The sequence below is a fragment of the Chiroxiphia lanceolata genome, chromosome 4 (assembly GCF_009829145.1).
Source record: "Chiroxiphia lanceolata isolate bChiLan1 chromosome 4, bChiLan1.pri, whole genome shotgun sequence".
Taxonomy (NCBI): domain Eukaryota; kingdom Metazoa; phylum Chordata; class Aves; order Passeriformes; family Pipridae; genus Chiroxiphia; species Chiroxiphia lanceolata.
In genome coordinates, this window is record NC_045640.1 from 43,717,906 (window position 1) to 43,737,321 (window position 19,416).

General features: G+C 39.4%; 1 protein-coding gene and 1 long non-coding RNA gene across 2 annotated transcripts in view; one reads left to right on the forward strand and one right to left on the reverse strand.

The window, feature by feature from the left end:
- Positions 1–6,168: 6,168 nt before the first annotated feature.
- Positions 6,169–7,596, reverse strand: LOC116786228. The gene is made up of 2 exons (XR_004356861.1): positions 7,345–7,596; positions 6,169–7,153 (listed from the first exon to the last, which is right to left on the reverse strand). It is a non-coding gene; the product is annotated as an uncharacterized LOC116786228 (long non-coding RNA).
- A 346-nt stretch (positions 7,597–7,942) lies between these two features.
- PDGFC (platelet derived growth factor C) overlaps positions 7,943–19,416 on the forward strand; it is a 124,381-nt gene continuing 112,907 nt past the window's right edge. Inside the window, exon 1 of the mRNA XM_032686653.1 lies at positions 7,943–8,294. Within this exon, the coding sequence (XP_032542544.1) occupies positions 8,177–8,294 (118 nt within the window). The 5' untranslated portion in view covers positions 7,943–8,176. The remainder of the gene's footprint in view (positions 8,295–19,416) is intronic.

The window sequence follows — 19,416 nt, forward strand, 5'->3', positions numbered from 1 at the left end:
ATGTTAGTTTTTTTTCTAAATTCCTCCTGAATCCATGTTTTAGAAAGTGATATCAACTATTTTGTTGAATATGTGCCTGATGCCTTTTTTATTTTTTTACATAAATTATTTAAATTTTACAGGTCAGTTCCTTGGAAACTCTTCATCTCTTCTCTGGAAAAGCTCCTGATGGCCTGAATAAAACTTTGGTGTGCTTCTGTAGATTATGCCAAGCCTGGATTCAGATGAATTGTTAGCATACATTCTCTCCAGTAGACTCCATGCAATATGGAACAGGGCAGAGGCAGAGATATTCTGTCAATAAAGAGATGCAGGTACTATAGATTAGAAAAGAGAGATCTGGGAAATGTGTCATAACTAATGGGGCAGACAATATAGCAGGTGTGTTTACATTGTGAGTTTCGTTTGGATAAAAAATACACCTTTTGAAACACATATTTTACCATTGATTATCATCTCATAGCTGTCTTGCAGAATTAGAACTTTCTTATGGAAGTATACGGAAAGACCTTCTCCAACATATCCATACTGTGGCTGCTGGGTCTGTAGCACGAACTGGTTCACTCCTCTAGCCTATGTCAAACAAATCACTGCAATGAAACCCTGAGTAAAGTTGTGGAATAGTCATTCTGTGAGATGATGACAGGAAAAAAAGGGTTGCTGCAGCAAGCAAATCTGGACTGGAGACTGGCAGGAAATAAGACTGGGCAAAGTGCAAAGAGGAAACAAATTTGAGTGCTAGGGAGTACCAAAGGACCAGTTATGAAGGCAAGGAGTTGGATTAGAAAATCGAGTGTGGAGAGGTAAAATTAGGAGGCCAAGAGTTTAATTAAATAATGAGTGCAGTAGAAGTAGTAACTAATTAATTGAGAAGGCTGAAAGGGAAGAGGCAAAAGAGAGGAAGACTAGGGAAGAGACAGGAAGACAACAAATGAGAGGAAATGTAAAGTGGTGAGTCAGGGTTAGGGAGGACAGATACTTCACACATAGTGTAAGTTTTGCTCCAGTGCCTCATCATTCCTCGGTGGTAGTGTCTGCTCTTCACTTCTCCATTACTTCTCTACTCCTCTTAGATTCCTAATGTTAGTCTTACCTAAGGGCTTGTTTGCAATATCTTCTTAGATGGATCTCATTAACCAATTAAACTGTAATCTCAGTTTAGCCTTTAAACAATGCTGTTTGGAGATTGGTGCTGTCAATATGATTCCCCTTCTCTTCTGCTGAATTTGAACTTCAATGAAGGCGCAAAGCTATGTAATTGTCTTAGCATGACTCCTGCTCTGTGTGGACTGAAGGACCAGGAGACTAAAGCTGAAGTGCTACAGCTATATAAAAAAATCTGGTTCAATTAAACATGCTCAAGAACCAAAATTCTTAGTATCAATAATAGTTTAAATAACATAAGCATAAAATTCCTATGACAACAAAGTGACCCAACAAATGTTACTTTTCTACCTCAAACTCAATAGATGTAAATATTCCACTCAAATAACTATTTGTAATGGATCTTAGTATCTCTATTTAATAGACAGTCTGCATTCAGACTGTTAAGTGCTAGATACACTGCAAATATTGGTAGCAAAATTACGCTGCTGTGCCATAAATACTCTCAGCTGTGTTTAATTTCTCTGAAGGGCAGTTTCAAAGCAATAGAATATTCATATATAAATAGCTTAGAAATATTTGAGTATGAAAAAAAATCTTGTAATGCTCTAAGTGGATTTTATCAGTGTTTGAAATAATCTGTTTATGTGTGTTTCTAATAATAGTTTACCCTTAATTTTACTGTATCTGGATACAGTGATGCAACTTTATAACTACATGGTACATACTATTTTTTCAAAGAGCAGTGGTTAGTAATGCTTGGAAATAATAACCAAAATTTGTATTCTGATTGCAAATCTATATCTTGCAATGCTCAGTGAAAGAGAGACAGGCAGGGAGACCAAATTCAGTAGTCATCCAGATTTCAATAGTTCTTTAGGGCTGACACAGAGACATGCCATCTTCAGTTACGGTCATGACAGAATTTCATGCATGCTGATAGGACCAAAGACATTAGTGATCAATAAGTGATGTCATCTGATTAAAAAGCAGAAAACTTACCTGACTTCTGACATAAATAAGCAAAATCATTGCAAACATAGTCATAAGTAAGTAAACATTCATGTGTACCTGAGCAAGCCTGTCATCTCAGCACAGTTCTTATGCACTTACTCAATGTGCAGAAGAGCATTTGAATACTGAGATGCCTCTAAACTGAGGTGTAAGATGATAGGAACATTCTACTCTGAAAGCATACAGAAGAAAATTAATGCTTTGAGGGAGGGACTGTCATACCCAGAACACTCCTACATACCGTAAGGGGAAATGCTGATCTTAAGACTGGCTACTGCTGCCCTTTGAGGCCTTAGTGTAGTCCATGTATATGTTCAGCAAACATGTTACAAGGCATAAGTGACAGCCGTGTTCTGCATTTTACATGCTGACTTTGAAAGCCCATCAAGACCCAAATGAGCTACCAAATGCCAGAAGTGGGTAGTGTTCTTTTAAATAGTTTGGGAGACCTCTAGTGGGCCTCCTTCCTTGTCTCCTGTTGTAGCTCCCACAGCCTATGTAAAGAAAGTTGCATTGTCATGTAGCTTGGACGATATATGTGTATGCAGTTGATTAAATAATTGGAATTATTAAATATGACTGCTCTAAAACAATGCTTATAAGTAGAAATCACACAAAAGTACAATAAGGACTTTGAAAAATGATTAAGCTATGCAACATTGAGCAGAACAACATTGATATGCTTAGAAGTCTATGTTCAAATGCTTATCTTTAAGTGTATTTTTAAGACCAAAGTCTCGTTTTAGGATTTGCAAAATAGAAATGGCACCTTTTATTTAGAGGTATAATTCCAGTGACCAAAGAATATTTGGAGATCCTTCCTCTCTGGTTGTGTCTGAGCAGTCCACACTGTATAGGCATCAGCATAATTGAAGCCTGTCTGGACTTCACACTTTTTCTTCGTTATATTTTTGAATGCAGCATGGAAATGGGACAACAAATCTTCAACTTGTTTACAAATTCAAAAGGAATGGATAATAAGACTGAAACACTAAAATTTAGCACTACCTCATTTACAAGAGTACTTTCTAACACAGGAATGATTTTCTGTTCAATTCTATACACAGTCTTTTCACCTCATATGAGTAAGATTTTAAGAGTCATGTACAAATGCCTGTTTTTCTATTGCTCAGTGATCATGAGAGCAGAATATTGTATTGTTGCTTTTCTGAAAGACTATTAGTGTTTCTAATTTCTGTTTTCATATTTATCACTCATCCATAAAAGATTTTGCTCAAACAAAATATTTGATAACTAATTTAATAATTAAAAATAATTCTATAATGTAAGCATAAGCATTTAAACTTCAACAATTCTATACCAGCAACTAATTAATGTGTAACTACACTGAAATCAGGAGCGTAAATACACTGAATGCGTAAATACACTGAATTCATTAGTTCTAAATTAGATTTTAAGTTTTGCAAAATAACATTCTGCCTTTCATATGATCTTACAAGGATTATACAGGTACATTTGGAATATATGGGAATATAAAATACATATGTATTAATTCCTTTTTCTTCCCGTTCATATTAAGAAGTGAAACAAGCTGTGGAGAGAAAACGGAATCAATCTGGTTTTCTTAACAGTGGGTCCTAATCTTGCAAAGGTATGTAAATGCCTAGCTCTAACTCTTGTGAGACGTAAAGTTGATAGAAGTAACTGCATTTGCAGAGCTACCCATCTCCAGAAGCATTTCCCTTTGGTTGTACACCATGGCTGAAAATGGGTTTATATCTCAGCCTTTTCCTATTTCCCCCCAAAACACTGTATTCCTCACTCTATTTCTTCTCAGGAGAGAGAGAAATGCTTATCTCATTGCATACCTTATGGAGGGGGGAAAAAAGTCTTGCTGAAGACAGCATACAGGAAAAGGAAAGAATACACTTCCTCGCAGAACTTGCTTGGGATATTTAGAGCCCCCTGAAGTCAGTCAAGATGTCTTGGCATCAGCAGAAATCATAAAAGGCAGTCTGTGAACACCTATGTACCTTGCTTGTAACTGGGGAATCTTTGTTGTTGTAAAGTGGAGAAGGAACAAGGGGTGGAGCACATGTAACCATCCACCTCTGTTGGCACCGTGATCATCTTATTTTGACTTTGGTGTGGGAAATTCTATTTGCTGATCTAAGGGAAGGTTTTGAAGATTGTGTGATGAATGTATATTTTAATGGTAACTCTTTCAGGTAATAATGATCACAGAGAAAGCCTTTCCATTTCAAGGATATTTATAGCTCAGGAGTACCATGTCTATACACCATCACAGTAAGTCTCTGATGTCCTAACAGGCCAAATTTCCTTTGCTTTCTCTGTTGGCTAAGTCTCAATATCAATAAATTCTTGTGGCATAATCCAGATAATTAAAATTTTATTCAAGTACAAAAAATACTGCTTCAAAAAAAGTTCTAAATAAAGATGATAGAAACCAGAGTCATAAAACAACCTTTTGGGAAAAAAGTCTTTGAAAGACTACAGAGTGTAAACTAAGTAATTTTGAGATATGGCAAAATAACTGATAAAAAAAAAGACAAAAACGGGAGTGCAATTCTAATAATGGAGAAAAGCTATGAACATAAAGCTTTATGTAGTTAACAATATTTAATATGTACATAGAAAATAATGATACCCAGAGAAATTTGTACTTGGCACTGGAGTCATCAGAACTCTTAGCTGCATTGGCATCATGATCCCCAGTGAAATTCAATGTAGGCAACACAATGTGCACTGGAAGGAGTGGTCTGAACTACATAATTAGTTTGTTACAATTATCTAACCATTTAGAATATATTTTTTAATGCCAATACTTCTGAGTACGAGTAGATCATATAAATGACATGCACATGAAATACTATATACAATGAAACATTCTATCTTCATTCACTGTATAATGTTAGATTAGGCCTTCACTTGGAATGTCATGTTCTGTTTGTCCCACCCCAAATAAAACACAACAAAACTAGATGGGACTCTGAGAAGCTTAGAGTTATAGAGATGTTCATGTGACAACCATAGTAAAAATGCCTAGCTGGGAAAGGATGTGATATGGTTGTAATACAGAAAATGAATAGGGTAGAGAAAGTAAATAATTTATATTTATCCGTTTTCATAACTCAAACACATACATATACCTGATGAAACTGGAGAGCAATAACATCAAAAATAAACATAGATAGCTTGCGATAAAAGTTTGGCATGAATTTCAGAGAAGATTGGACACTTATAAGGATAGAGATTACTGCACATGATATTTTGGGTGGGATTAGCAACAAAAGCATTTTTGAAAAGAAGTAGAGCCTTAAGAATGGAAATATACCCTGATCTTTAATTACAGGAGGTTTAGAATTAAAGCTTCCCCCCCAGGCAGTGTTATTCCACATTCATCCACTATGTGGGTTCTTGCATTTTCCCTTGAAAAGTCTGAGCCAGGATCATGGAATCATAGAATTATTTAGGTTGAAAAAGATCTCTAAGATCACTGACTACAACCACAAACCCAGCACTGCCATGTTCATCACTAAACCATGTCCCCACGTGCCACATCTACATGTCTTTTAAATACCTTCAGGAATGGTGACCACCACTTCCCTGGGCAGCCTGTTCCAATCCTTCCTGTGAACAATTTTTCCTTAAGATCAAATCTAAACCTTCCCTGGCCCAACTTGAGGCTGTTTCTTCTTGCCCTGTCGCTTGTTACTTGGGAGAATAGACCTCCGACCCCGACCTTGCTACAACCTCCTTTTGGGTAATTGTAGAGAGTGATAAGGTCCCCCCTCAACATCTTCCAGGCTAAACAACCCCAACTCCCTCAGCCTCTCCTCATAAGACTTGTGCTCTGCTTCTTCACCAGCCCTACTGCCCTTCTCTGGGCATGGTCCAGTACCTCCAGATGAAACACCGGCCTTATGCAGCCTAGATTTATGATTTTTCAATGGATTCTTTATTTTTGATGTACATGGTGTAAGACATTACATCCATGTTTTTCAGAGTGAACTTGCCGTCAGTTGTCCAAAATACAAAGAATACCACAAAATCCTCAGGCAATGAAGGTTAAGCTACAGTGTAATACTTTGTTTATTTGATTTAAAAAACCCACTGCTTGTAATCATCGGGGTAGGAGACCTGTGAACTAGTACATGTTATTTTTATTTCCATTTAAAAATAACAACAGTGAAATGGAAGAAATAGTAATGCTAACAATAGTAAAAGTAACTACATAGTCTGTTTTGTGCAGTACATTTCTTTCTTCATGCTCTGTAAGTGAAGGGTTGCTATTTACTATATGCTTCAAGCCTGCTTTTCAGAAGACAGCCCAACTTGGCTGGACAGCTTTCAGTTGCTACTGGAAATATGTCACTTATTAGGAACAGAGGGGTTGTTTATCACTGTCTCAAGGGTTGCTTTGGCTGAGGCGAAGAAATAGCTCAGTTATATAATGGAAAGAGCTAGGTCAAAGGATAAGAAATTTATGTAGTGTGTGCTTGAGACTCTGGCAGAGCAGACTCAGTTTCTCTCTTGTGTATCTTGCACAGACAGTAAGTGATACGATCGTTATATAACTCTTCCCATCCATCCCCAAAACCACCTCAGAGATAGGGGGGCTGAAGTCACAATTAAGAAACTCTCCCAAAACTTCTCAGTCAAGAAAAAAAGATTTGTCCTTCCTACTGCTTCTTTCAGCCTCCTGGTATGTAGTTAGTGTTCAGTCCTGGTACCCAGACTCATCACATAGCCACAGTTCAAACCCTTTGGCAAACTAGAAATGCCATCTCTAATGGAGACGGTGCTGAACATCATCATTCCTTTTAGTCCTCACCAGTGTCAATGGGGGAATACTCCTTCCCAAAAACTCGGCTCTGATTTTTGATGGAACAGCAGAAGGCAACCCAATCCTGTCTGCTTTACGGATACCACCTCACGGAGTACTGCGTGGTATTTCAGCAAGCAAGGGGCAGTTAAAAAGAGTTGAACCTGCGTTTCCATCTGCTTATGTCAATGTTAGAAGTCCAGCTCAGGATAACCAAAATAGCAAGTTCTATACAAGGGGAAAAGAGAAAAAAAAAAAAAGAAAAGAAAAAACCAAGCATCCAGAGTCTTTTTTAAAACGTCCTCTCCGTGTTTTATTTGCAGTATCAAGGGCATCCTTCAGATGAAATGTTTAACCAAGCATCAAATTTTCAAGCACGAACCCAACTGCCATAATAACAACTCAGTAAACAAACTCACCTCACTCTAATTACCAAACCCAGAAGCTGGCTCTGGACCGCGGTGACCTCGGTTCCTCATCGGGAGAAGGAGGGAGGGCGGATGAAGCCCCCTTCCCGAGGCAGAGGGGGTTGGCGGGAGGCCCCCTCCGGTTCCCTCCCCGCCGGGGGCAGAGGCCGCCCCAGCACCTGTCGCGCCGCCGCTCGGCCACGAGCGAGGGGGCAGCTGCGAGGGCCTCCCCGCTCGCCTCCTTCTTCCCACCGACAACTTCCCGGGGCGTAAACGGCCGCGCCAGGTGCCGCCCTCGCCGTGATGGGACGGCGGGCGTGGGAGGGAGGGGGGGAGTGGAGAGACACGGCCCAGGCTGGCAGCGCGGCGGCCGAGCAGCGGGCGGGGAGGGTGGTTGTGTGCGAGCGCGGTCCGCCCGCCCCCGCCGGTGCCGCTGACAGGTGCGCGCTCCTCCGCGGCTGTAGCACCAGCCCCGGCCCCTCCGGCCCCCGCCCGCCACGGCACCGGATTGTTTAGTCCTTGGGAAGCTGGTCTGGGTCCAGACTTTGCTTTGATCCTCTTTTTTTTTTTTTTCTTCCTCCTTTTTTTTTTTTTTTTCTTTTTAAGAGAGAGAGAAAAAAAGGCAAAGGAAAACAAAACCTGGAGACACAGAAGAGCGCTCTAGGAAAAAGTTTTGGATGGGATTATGTGGAAAGTACCCTGCAATTCTCCGCTGCCAGAGCAGGCTCAGTGCTGCCTTCTCCCCAGCGGCGCAGCCCGCGCCGGGCGCTGCTGAGAGACGCCCGGGCCTCGGTGCCTCGCCGCCAGTGCCTGCTGTGCCGGAGCCCCTCGCCCCGCCGGCCCAATGCTCCTCCTCGGGCTGTTCCTGCTGACATCTGCCCTAGCCGGCCGGAGGCAGGGGGCCGTCGCCGAGTCCGACCTCAGCAGCAAGTTCGCCTTCTCCGGCGCCAAGGAGCAGAACGGTAAGGAGCCGCAGCACCCGCCGCCGCGCAGCCCGGGGCAGGGCGGGGGCGGGCGCCCGGCCGGCGCGGCGCGGAGCTCTGCTCTCCCTCTCCTCTCCCTCTTCTCTCCCGCCGCCTGCGGGGCAGCCCCTCGCCGCGGAGGGACGCGGCCCCGCGGGGTGGCGGCAGGCAGAGCGGGGCAGCAGCCAGGGCTCTGCCCGCCGGCTCGGGCAGCGCTGTGGGTAAAAGGGCAGCGGCTCGGCGGGCGGGGGGAGCCCGGCGCCGGCTCGGAGGCTCCCTCCTCTGAGGTATTTGAGGTGCAAAACGTGTCCCCTTCCCCTCCAACCTCCCCGCCCCGCTAAAAACCTACCCAGACAAACCCAACAACGACCCGCGCACCTTTGTACCCTGAATGCTCTCGGGGAGGGGAGGGGGGGTTGTGTCTGCGCGTGAATGAGTGGTATTTTGTACGGGCTGGAAACGAGCTAATCCTGCATAGGAAATGAGAATTACTTTCAACTTTCAAGTGTACCTGAAATGTTTAGAAAACTCTCAAATGCAAGTTCCCCTGGGCTGGGACTGCGCCGAACTGGAGAAAGACTCCTTTCATACAGCAAGGGCAGCTTCGGGGTGTGTAATTTGCTTAGCCTCTGAACTCCATATGATTTACATTATTCAGATTTTTAAGTGCCTTTCCTCTTGATCTGCTATTATGAAGTCATTTTAGAGAATATTTTACAAACTGTAACGTTATATACTGCATGAAACCACACTTAGTGTAGAATATCTAAAATTAAGGCTGTTAGCATACATGCATGGAAACCCTGGTGTTTAATGTACGGGGCCGGGGGGGTGTGGGGGGAGATGGTGTTTGAAAAATTTAGTACTTTGCATGTCATCTAGACCAAGCTTTCTCCATGGGCACAAACCAACACAAAAGGCCAGTCTGGGAGCTCTCAAAACACTCTGAACTGTAATGAAATAAAACAGAAATACATATTTGAGGCTAATTCAATTCTCTCAACTTTGAACTTGGGACTCCCCAGATAAAAGTATTCTACATTGTATCTTGTAATAGAAAGCAAAGTTTCAGAGACCTCTTCAAGTGCTTTTTGAATGGGTAGAATATGCAGTGCACTAGCAAATTTAGAAGGGGGAGATTAATACTGCAGTGGCCTGTTAATGTGATGATAAATGGCACCTGCAGACTGCCGGAGCTGCTGATCAAAGAGCAGCATGGGGATCAATCTCTAATCAGAGCAACTGTGAAGGGCCAGAGGAAAGTGATCAAAAGACTCAGAGACCCAGCTATTCTGACAGGAAACCAATCAGACTTTGTGCACAGTACAGGAAATTATCTGCTCTGTGTGAGAAATCACTCACTTTCTACCCCTTCCCATCTTACCTGGTGTTTAGAGGCTTTAGGGCACAAGTTTGTGACAAAATGGGCTTGGCAATTTTATAGTAATGTCTTGTGCTATTATGCTGCCTTCTCTTAAATTTGCATGGTGTGCATATGGAGCATATCAACACACAGAGTATTGTCATTGCTTTGCTTTGACTTTGTCAGGAGTGCAAGGAAACCTGCTATGCTGTCAGTCTGCTCTAAAAGGTTTGTTACAGGATAAAGCAGCTGGGCCCTGAAGGGCCTGCAGGGTCCAACAATGGGAGCACAACAGTGTAAAAGGTAGATCATACAGCATGGAAGCAAAACTTATGTAAATGTAATATGTAAATAGGTGTAAGTATATGTGACAGTACAAACTAGATTTTGTTCACATATATCAGAAACACAGCTGGCTTAGGTCAGGCTTCAACTGGTTTGCAATGCAATTTGGCATGCTCTAAGATAGTCACTACATCTTAGAACAAATGCAAAGCTGGGAGAATTTTTTTTTTTTTAAAAAAAGTGCCCTGAAACTGTGTTATGTGATAATTTATACCTAGAAGTATTGCTTTGCTTTATAGTTGTGCTAATTCTTAAAGTAATTATTGCAATTGAACAAATTCAGGTATAGCTAAGTACTAACCCCCCGACTTTTTTTAACTGATTTTAATTATTTGGGGGATCGGTAACACTGGTCAAACCAGTTCTTACTTGATTTAATTAGAGTGATTTTTACACTCTGCTGCAATCTAAAGATTGTATAGCTTTTAGCTAGAGGCAGGTTAAAACTCCCTGGAGTATGAGAATGAGATATTGCTGTTCACGTGCCAAATAATCTCTGGTCAGGAGAGAGGGAGATTTTTTTTACTTACGCAGTCTACAAATAAAAATTCTGTCCTCAACTTGTAAAACTGCTAAATGGCCAAGAAATTTTGGAGTAGAATGGATTACAGCGTTACTCAGCTGCACACATGGGTGCTATAGTTATTGCTTCAAGGTGATACTGAAGATGTCTGTGAGCAGTTATTAATTCAGTGTCACTACTTGCATTACAAAGGATAAGCGTGTGCTTAAGAATTAATTTGTTCATAACTGGTATTTACTTATCTATTAGCTAAATTATTATTAACTTCAAAATTACAATTTAACTCAATTTATTTGCTAACAGTAGACATAAGGACCGCTCTTGTTTCTGCTGTATAGTGAATGTTGTATTAGGTGGCAATTTCCTAGTGTAAATATTTCTTTGTAAATTAAATATTTTTAGAACACAGTGTTTTGCTGTTACCTCCTGGAAATTCAGTGTGTTGGTGGTTGTGGGGCAAGCCTAGCTCCGTTTAAAACCACTTAAAACTACCTCCATGTTTAGATTTGCCTCTCCTCTGTTATAGTGATATTTTCTTTAGGAACAGGTTTTATTTGTAACTCTACTTGACAGTAAGAGATTTTATGTGATTTCTTTGAAAAATTCCTATTTATCTTTAATGTTTTTATTTTATTCAACTGAGTAAATATTCTTCTGGAGGATCAAAGAAGTTTATGCAAGTTTTCTGGAAAGCAAAGTAGCAGTAAATGATGCATGTAGTGATGGCTCCCATATATCTGGATGGATTTTATTTCTATAGTTCTTGTCATATCAAAGAGCAAATTATGCTTTGAAAGGTTTTTCATACTTAGGTGGCTTTATCATTTCTCTTATGGTTGTCTGATGTATTTATTAACAGTTTTCCATATTGAAGTAAAAGGTCAATAAAAATTGATTGCTCAGTTTCTTTTGAAGAACAAAACTTCTTGTGTATTGAGTTTGATTACCTGGATGGTTTAATTATTTCTTCCTTCTATTATATTTCTTGCTTCATTTTCATCTACTTTTGATGGCTGTTTTTGATGTAGTATCTTCATCTTATTTCTGTAGTTTCAGCAGCATCTGAGGGAGCTGTTAAGTAGATTGAATAATGTGAGTGATTTAACCCTGGTGGTCTGAGTGCACCTACTTATGTGATGTTATTAGTTTAATATAGGTTTGAGACAACATGAGATGGCAGGAGAATCTAAATTCTATTCTCTTGGCTGTTTAGAAGAAGATGCAATAAATGTTTAAAGGAACTTTGCTAAGCTATCAGCTGTTATGTTTTCTATGAGAACTATGAGGATGTCTCTATAGAAAAAACTACTGTTGGGTGCCATAAGCAATGATGTGTATAGCTTATGTGGCATGTATGTTTAAAGTGTAGTAATGACTGACTTCAGAAGGCCAAGAACCTGAGATCAATTAGCAACTCACCAGGGCCAGTGAGAAATACTAACTTTCCTCCAGTTAGTTTCAAGTATGATGAACAGCAGTAAATAGAGTTGCTGAAGTAAATCTTAGAAAACTAAAGCACTTACTTGATTTCTGTCAATCCTGAAGCACCTGCATTAATCCTGCAGGTAATGTCCTGGTCATGATCTGTCTTTTCACAGGTCTTAATTTCTTTTAAGGTGTTGGGTGGTTTTTTTGGTTTTGTCTTCTTTTGTTTTGTTTTTTCTTCCCCCACATAAATGGAAACTGTTAATAATCGATTTCGGTAGCTGACTGCTTCATAATCATGGACATGATTTATGTAGCTCAAAAAGCCCCCAAACAGGTGGCCTTGAGACAGAGTTTGAGACTTGCATATCTCAGGCTATCCTTGGGAAAAGCTGGTGAATGCAGCTGGAACTAAGTGAGTAACTGAAGTGCCAAAGGGAGCTTCTCTCATCCCCTTGACCTGTACGTGGCCTGACACACTTCCTAAAAACCACCTAAAGGATTCTCTGATTTGTGTGTCTCTAAAGGGAGCTTCCAGCTTATTCAGGGAGGGGACAGCATCACAACAGAGTTTCTAACTAAGTTACTTTAACTTGGGCTGAACACCTGAAAAAGGTAGGGATGTCCAAGTGATGCAGCACATTGAATCCTTGCAGATGGGAATATCAGTGCTTTTGCTTGAATGCAGTCATTTGACTGAAAAATTATCTCTTATAAATGAACATAGTTTTTAGTGGTGGGGTGCCACTTCTGCTGACTCTTGTTGAATTGAAGAGTGCCAGCACAGCCTGTTGGCTACTGCTGGGTAGCAGGAATTTTCTGCATTTTGAGAAGATAAGGAAGTATAAAATATAAGCATGTCATCTAAAAGAAAACTTGATAGTGATGCAGTTTTTCTCAAGTTTAGTCTATTTCTATTTAGTCCAAGACTGGTTTTGAAATGTTTTAAAGCACTTTTCCTGGATAGTGATGAATTACAGCACATCATCTTTTGACTTCAAGCAAAAGATTGTGGCAAATTAGAGAAGTTGTTCAACACTACAATAAATTGCAGAGGAAGAAAGCTTTTAAAACTGGGGTTTTTTGCCTTTTTAATTTTAATTGAATTTAATCTGAAATCTTGTTTTTGTATTAACTAGTTCCTACTAGGTTTGCCAATCAGACTTTAAAGTTTCATAGCATGTTGTTTGGGGTTATTTACTTTGTCTGTCAGTCAGATAGAGTTTTATAATGAAGAAGAAACATGGGACATACCTTGAGACAGTGACAGCTATATAGCCAAAGAGCTTATGTTGAACTTTGTCTTCACATAAAGTCTTTTTAATCTTATAACTTTATCCAACTCCTTTGAGTCTTAATTGTTACATAGTCAACATGTAATAGCAAGGTACTGTTTTGCATCATACAGCAGTGGTTGTGCATTATAGCAGAGTGATCTTGGGGTTTTTTTGTTTCTATTGGGTAGTTGCTGCTTTTGGTTTTTGCTGTTTGGCAGTTTCTGATTACTAGAAGGAGGATGTGCTGAGCAAGCCCACTTCCCTTAGCTGGAAATGAACCTCTTCGATTGCTTTATAGATTGTTCTTGGCTTTATCAGAGAGCCATGCCTCTGCTTTTTAGTCACAAAGTGCATACCATGGAGAATACACTTCCTGGTGTGTGTTTTAGGAATTGGCCTGTATGTATGTAGTCTTTTAGCAGAGAACAGTGGGACTTCGAAAAAGTTACAGAACAGAAAAGAGACACACAGCACATAGTTATTTTAGTAGCACTTAGGTATCTGTATGAGTGCTTTGTTTCAGAGTTTCTGAGAAATTAATTGTATGTTAAAACTTACATAGACCTGTCATTCCCTTTTGGGGAAAAACTTTTGCAGCTTGTGTTTGAATGTGAAATGCTTTTATTCAAGTAGGTAAGTGAAAATTCATAATGTGTTATTGTGAAGATAAAATATGAACTGGTGTTTTCAAGAGGTTTTCTTTGATTGTAAGATGTTATTTTAAGGTGGCAATGACTCAAAAATTTGTTCATTGCTCCATCTGTAGATATCCTAGCCTTAAGGTTCATCTGTCTTCTGATCTTCTTGTCCTGACATCCTTCTACTGAGATTTTAAAAACATATCTCCAGTGTTACAGTTGGCTATTTGTGCTTAATTTCATGATCCTACAGCATATAAGCAGACTTATATGTGAAGATACCTCAGCTTTACAAAGCATGTGTACAACAGCAACTCTATACATTTTCATAACCTAATCAGTTTCCACAGAAGTTGGTTGGCTGGGTGACACAAAGCAGGACTCTAGATGCTCAGGGAGAAGTTCTTGTATACAGAGAGTATAGGAACTACTAAAAAAAAAAATCAACGTAAACAAAAGGAGAGAGCCCAGCCAATTCCCTGATCTCCTGCAGGCCTTCTGTATTAGGGTCAGCAAAGGCTGTCTCTTTTTTTCTGAGTTTACTAGTGTATTCCAAATATTCCATCTTTTTGAGTATGCCCACAGTTTTGGACTTCAGCATTCACCTTGCATATGCATGACCTTGCATTTGCCTGGGGCTTGTAGGCTGCTTGGCTTCTTGTTGCTGTGGATGCCTCTGAAGTCCTGTCAGTGTGTGCCACCCCCAACCCATGTCAATGGGCTTTTATTTATGCTGATCATCAGATTAGCTGGCTGCAACTGAAATCAAAAGAACTCATCATGTATTTAGTTAGCTCTTTGAACCACTGGATTATTTCACTGTGTGGCTGTTCATACTCACACTAGGCTAATTTGAGACTAGGCAGGTTAACCCTGCAGTGAAGGTCTTCACAGTGATAGTCACTGCTTTTTTCTTTTTTTAAATTTTATTTTCTTAGTCCATTTTCATATACAGGTGTTTGGAGCTGGGGAAAGTGAATATGAATTGACCTCCATGCAATCCAACAGAATACAGGCAGAAACAGAAATGAAATAAGAAAATGTTCAAAGGTTATTTCCCATGCAGTGGCATCCTTTTATAGTAGTGAGAATGAGAGAGTTGTAAGGGAATAATCAATAAAACATTTTTTTCAGTGGCGATGTGCCTTTTTGTGAATTAATACTCATAAATTATTCATTAATCTTACACTTTATGGTAAATTCATTCAAGGCATCATTATAAACACAGATGTTTTAAGGAGATTCTTCTAGGGTGAAGGGCACCTCTGTTCCTCTACTCCCTGAAAGCCCAAAACACTGAAACTTCTCCTTGAGTTAGTTAAAACTGATAACTAACTGCATTAAAATAGTATGTAAGCATGGCTCAGTTTGGTCACTGTTGCACTGATTTCTTGACATGAAATGGAGGGTACCACTGGTCCTGATTAAAGCAAGGTAAAGGCAGGGAGGCCGAGGTTCTCTGGCCATGCACCTTGCCAGCATTGGCATTGTGGCTGAAATTAAAAATCTTTGTTTTTAATTTTTTAGTGGTTGGTTTTCTAGATTAATAGAACTATTGGTTGGGTACCTATCCTATTACGTTCCCTATGATTCTACAGTTCTGTTAAAGGAAAGTAAGGGAGGTCTTCCTAGCTTTCAGCAAATGTCTGGCATAGCCAGTGATAATTTTCAGTGCTGGATTTAAATTCCCTTATTGCCCTTAGGTAGCTTTTCTTGAAATGTTAAGTCTGTCTGTCTCAGGAAAAGTAAAGAATGTCTTGGGAAAAGGAAACAATGCTCCTTGTGTTTCCTGTACGTTTAATTCCTTTTTGCATTGCTGCTGCTGTAATATTCTTATTGTGAATTGGCAATAAATCATGTAAGAAGGTGGGGGGGCAGGAGGTTAGATGCTGCAGTTAATTAGGGAATTGGCCCTGTAATCTGATAAATGGGCTTCAAACTAGGTTCAGGCAGTAAAGGGTAAATGAGTGGTGCCCTTTTTGTAGTTTTGATATTCTACATCTTAAAACCATTACTCAGTTTGGCACATATCAGCAAAGTTGTAAGATTCTGTGAACAAAAATCTGGTGTGTAAAATACCAGGGAGTGTCATGTTTAAAGAGTAGCTTATCCTGGAAAAATGGTTTTGGAGATGTTCTTAGTACACCTTCATTGTCAACCCATAGCTCTCAGTTTCTCTATGCCTCTTTTTAAGCATTATTTGTTTAAAAGCATATGAAGTGGGAAAATGGCTTTCCTGGAAAAGATACTGATTTGTGGACTAGTGCATAATATTGCTTGTTTCAGTCATTATATTTAGTTGTAGTCTTTTCAAAACACTCAATTGTCCAGTCTTTTATTAAACTATTATTTGGGGGCTTCACTGAATGACCTATTGCATGATAGCAGATAGAATATGATTATTATTTGATTATTATATTTTATATTATATATTATATTTGATTATTATTTTTTTTACTTTTTCTCCCTCAGTGTACTTCTCTGTGTAACCATCTGACTGCCTTCACCCTTGTTCCAAACAATTGGAGCTGTGAGAGGGGCTCCATGTTCCTCCTTGAATTGACAGGAAACCAGCACTCATTTTATGCAATAGTTAAACATTAAAAAAGACATATGGCCCAGGAAATTCTTTGCTGTATGTGAAGGTATGGCATTTCCAAACTCAAAGTGTTGTTCTGGCTATTTTACCGGTAGTGGAGAGTTATATGAGGCCAATTCCATCTGCAGAGAGTCTGTTTCACTTGCTTGTGGTTCTGGGGCTCATTCAAATGCTCTAAAACAAAATAAAAGGAATGGATGTAATAACTTCTTTATGGAAAAGTCATAAAAAGCTACAGGGCCATGTAAACAAATTGGATCATTTACAAGATGTTAAAGTGATGGATATTCAGTCCAAATTCAAAGGTGTGGATTAGGTTTTACAATCATCTTGACTGAATTTTGCCCTCAACAAGATTTTCTTTTTCTACCATGAATGCCTTTGACACTACAGATGGCAAATTCTCAGAAACTATGTTTTCAGACATTTCAGAGCATTCAGAATAAAGCCAAGAAACAGGAGAACAATTCAGTAGTATGATTTGATATTTCTCTATGCGAATCAGAGGCCTCTCTTGATCCACATGGTTACATTGTGAAGCTGTAGTGGAACTTTGTAGCGTTCCTAGGAAAAATAAACTAAAAGTGTTTCCCTTCTGGATTCAAACATGCCTGAACTAATTAGCAACAACAGCAACCGTTTTGGCTCTCTGCTCTGTTGGTATAAATAGGTTTGCACAGAACAGCAGCGACTGTGCTCCAAGTTAAACTGTGCTAGTCACAGAAACTTATGTCGGATCTGACTGAACACTGAACATTGTGATGTGTCAACTCTCAAGGCCCTTGTGACTCACTTAATCATTTGTCAGAAAGTAGTGAAAAAGTGGAGTGAAAAATAAGATAACAAAGCCTTCCGCATGTTGGGATGCATTCTGCAGGTAATTTATTTGCTTTGATGTAAATGTAACCTTATGCATGGATAATTGTCTCACGTCTGGGGAAGGGACATGGGTGTTAACTGCTGTGGAGTGCTTTCCTTCTCATGAGATGTGGCTGCTCAGCTCTGCTATTACCGATGCGACTTCAGCTACTTTTCATAACCCTTCATGCACTAAAATCTGCAGATCGTTTGAGAGCGAAAATAACCTTAGCACAAGTTTGCAATTAGTTGTATTAACTGTACACAGGAAGAGCTGCCTATTTGTACATACAGTGCTAAATAATGAACTGTTGATGTATCTTTTAGGTACTTGATAATGTGCTTGTGAAAATAATAATTGTTACCTGGGAAGTGTATATATGTGATTGTATAGGATTTGAAGAAGTCCTTCAGAAAGTGATTCAAACGAATGTTGCATTATACAGTGTCAAGTGTAAAAGGTTTGCATCTATATTATTGGAAATTTGTGTTTTAAACATACAGTTTTGGGAAGTGGTCTATCTTAATATCTCAAGGCTTCCACGTCTTACTACTTAGTCTGTTGTTACACAGGGATGTTCATACTTACCAAAATTTCTGTTGCTTGTGAAATTATAGTGGACCTGAAAGTAGGGTAAAACCTTTTAAATGACAGCTAACAACTAATGGCTCCAAAATAAACATTATTTCTATAAAAGGAGGTGAAACTGTTGTATATGACCTTGCCTACTGTTTTAAAATATGGCTAAGGATTCTTGATGGCCTTTCCTTCTCTTCTTTGTGTCATTCAAAAATCCCAGGCCCCAGGTGCACTGAATATCTACAGGCAACTTCCACCTAGAGTTGGAAACTTGAAGTGCTCTAAAAATTTCCTCTAAGCACTCACTGTATTTCTCATAGTACTTGCTGTTATCAGAAGTCACAAAGTACTTATCTGTAGTGCTAATGCAGCCTTGTAGGTATTCCTTCTGAAATGGAGATTGAATTCGTGGCAGTTGACTCTTTCAGCAATGTTTACCTATCTTCCAAAGATCCTTTATATAGATTGGCATAAAGTGTTGAGAACAGCCATTTTTTTTTTTTTTTTTGGTTTCTTCATGCGGAATCTTGATTTTATACCTGTTATACCTGCAAGAAGTAGCATATGTTTGGGAAAGTGGATGTCCTAGGCTAAGTTCAAACAGGACTCACATAGAGTTTTTGAGCTTGTTAATTTTCGTCTCAGGAGAAATCATTGAGACCATCTTTGGTTTTACCTAACACCTCAAGAATGCCACATCATGGTAAAGAGAGCTCTGTTACTGAAATATCTGCCTTATTTGCAAAATTATCATATTGCTTGTGGGGTAAAAGATGGTTTTGTATAACTGTCAAGTAGAAAGATAAACATGTTTCTAAAGTGTGTGCTTGCCTTATCAGCAAAAATCTTACAAAACTGATTGGCCTCATTAGTCAAGATTCATTTGGAGGTAATGTGTAGTGATAATACTTGATGAATAGTTGTGAAATGTTTCCATATTGTTACTGGTTTTAACATAGTTACATTACCAAAATTTGGGCACAGTTAGTCCCTTACATTAGGGAAAGAATACGATGATATGCCTGTAGTATATTTAACACTGACCAATGGTTTTACAGGATCTTCAGCTTCTCTTTGAGATTGTTTGAGGATCTATGATGTTATCATTAAAAATACTGTTTCCAGGTGGGATCAATGCCCTTGCATAAAGCTGATTTCTCTTTCTCGTTATGGGAAAAAAAACTCCCCTAAATCTTGTTAATGGCTCTGATTCATCTGAAACAGTTTAAACTATTTCATCATAGAAGGGAGGCTTAGTTTTCTTAGGGACAATTTTAACAGCCCAACATTTATTTCTAGCAATAGTTGTTCAGTAGATGGTCATTAATTATTTGAATTATGCACACTGGTGTGTGGTTTGTTCTGACATTTTTATGTATGTGGATGCCTAATGTCTGTTTGTTCTTGTTCTGTTTCTTGAGGTTTGTTCATAGGTGAGATTGACTTGTTCTGATTTTTTCACTTTTAGGAAGTATTTGGTAAACTTTGTGTTCAGTGTTTGCATTTCAGATGAG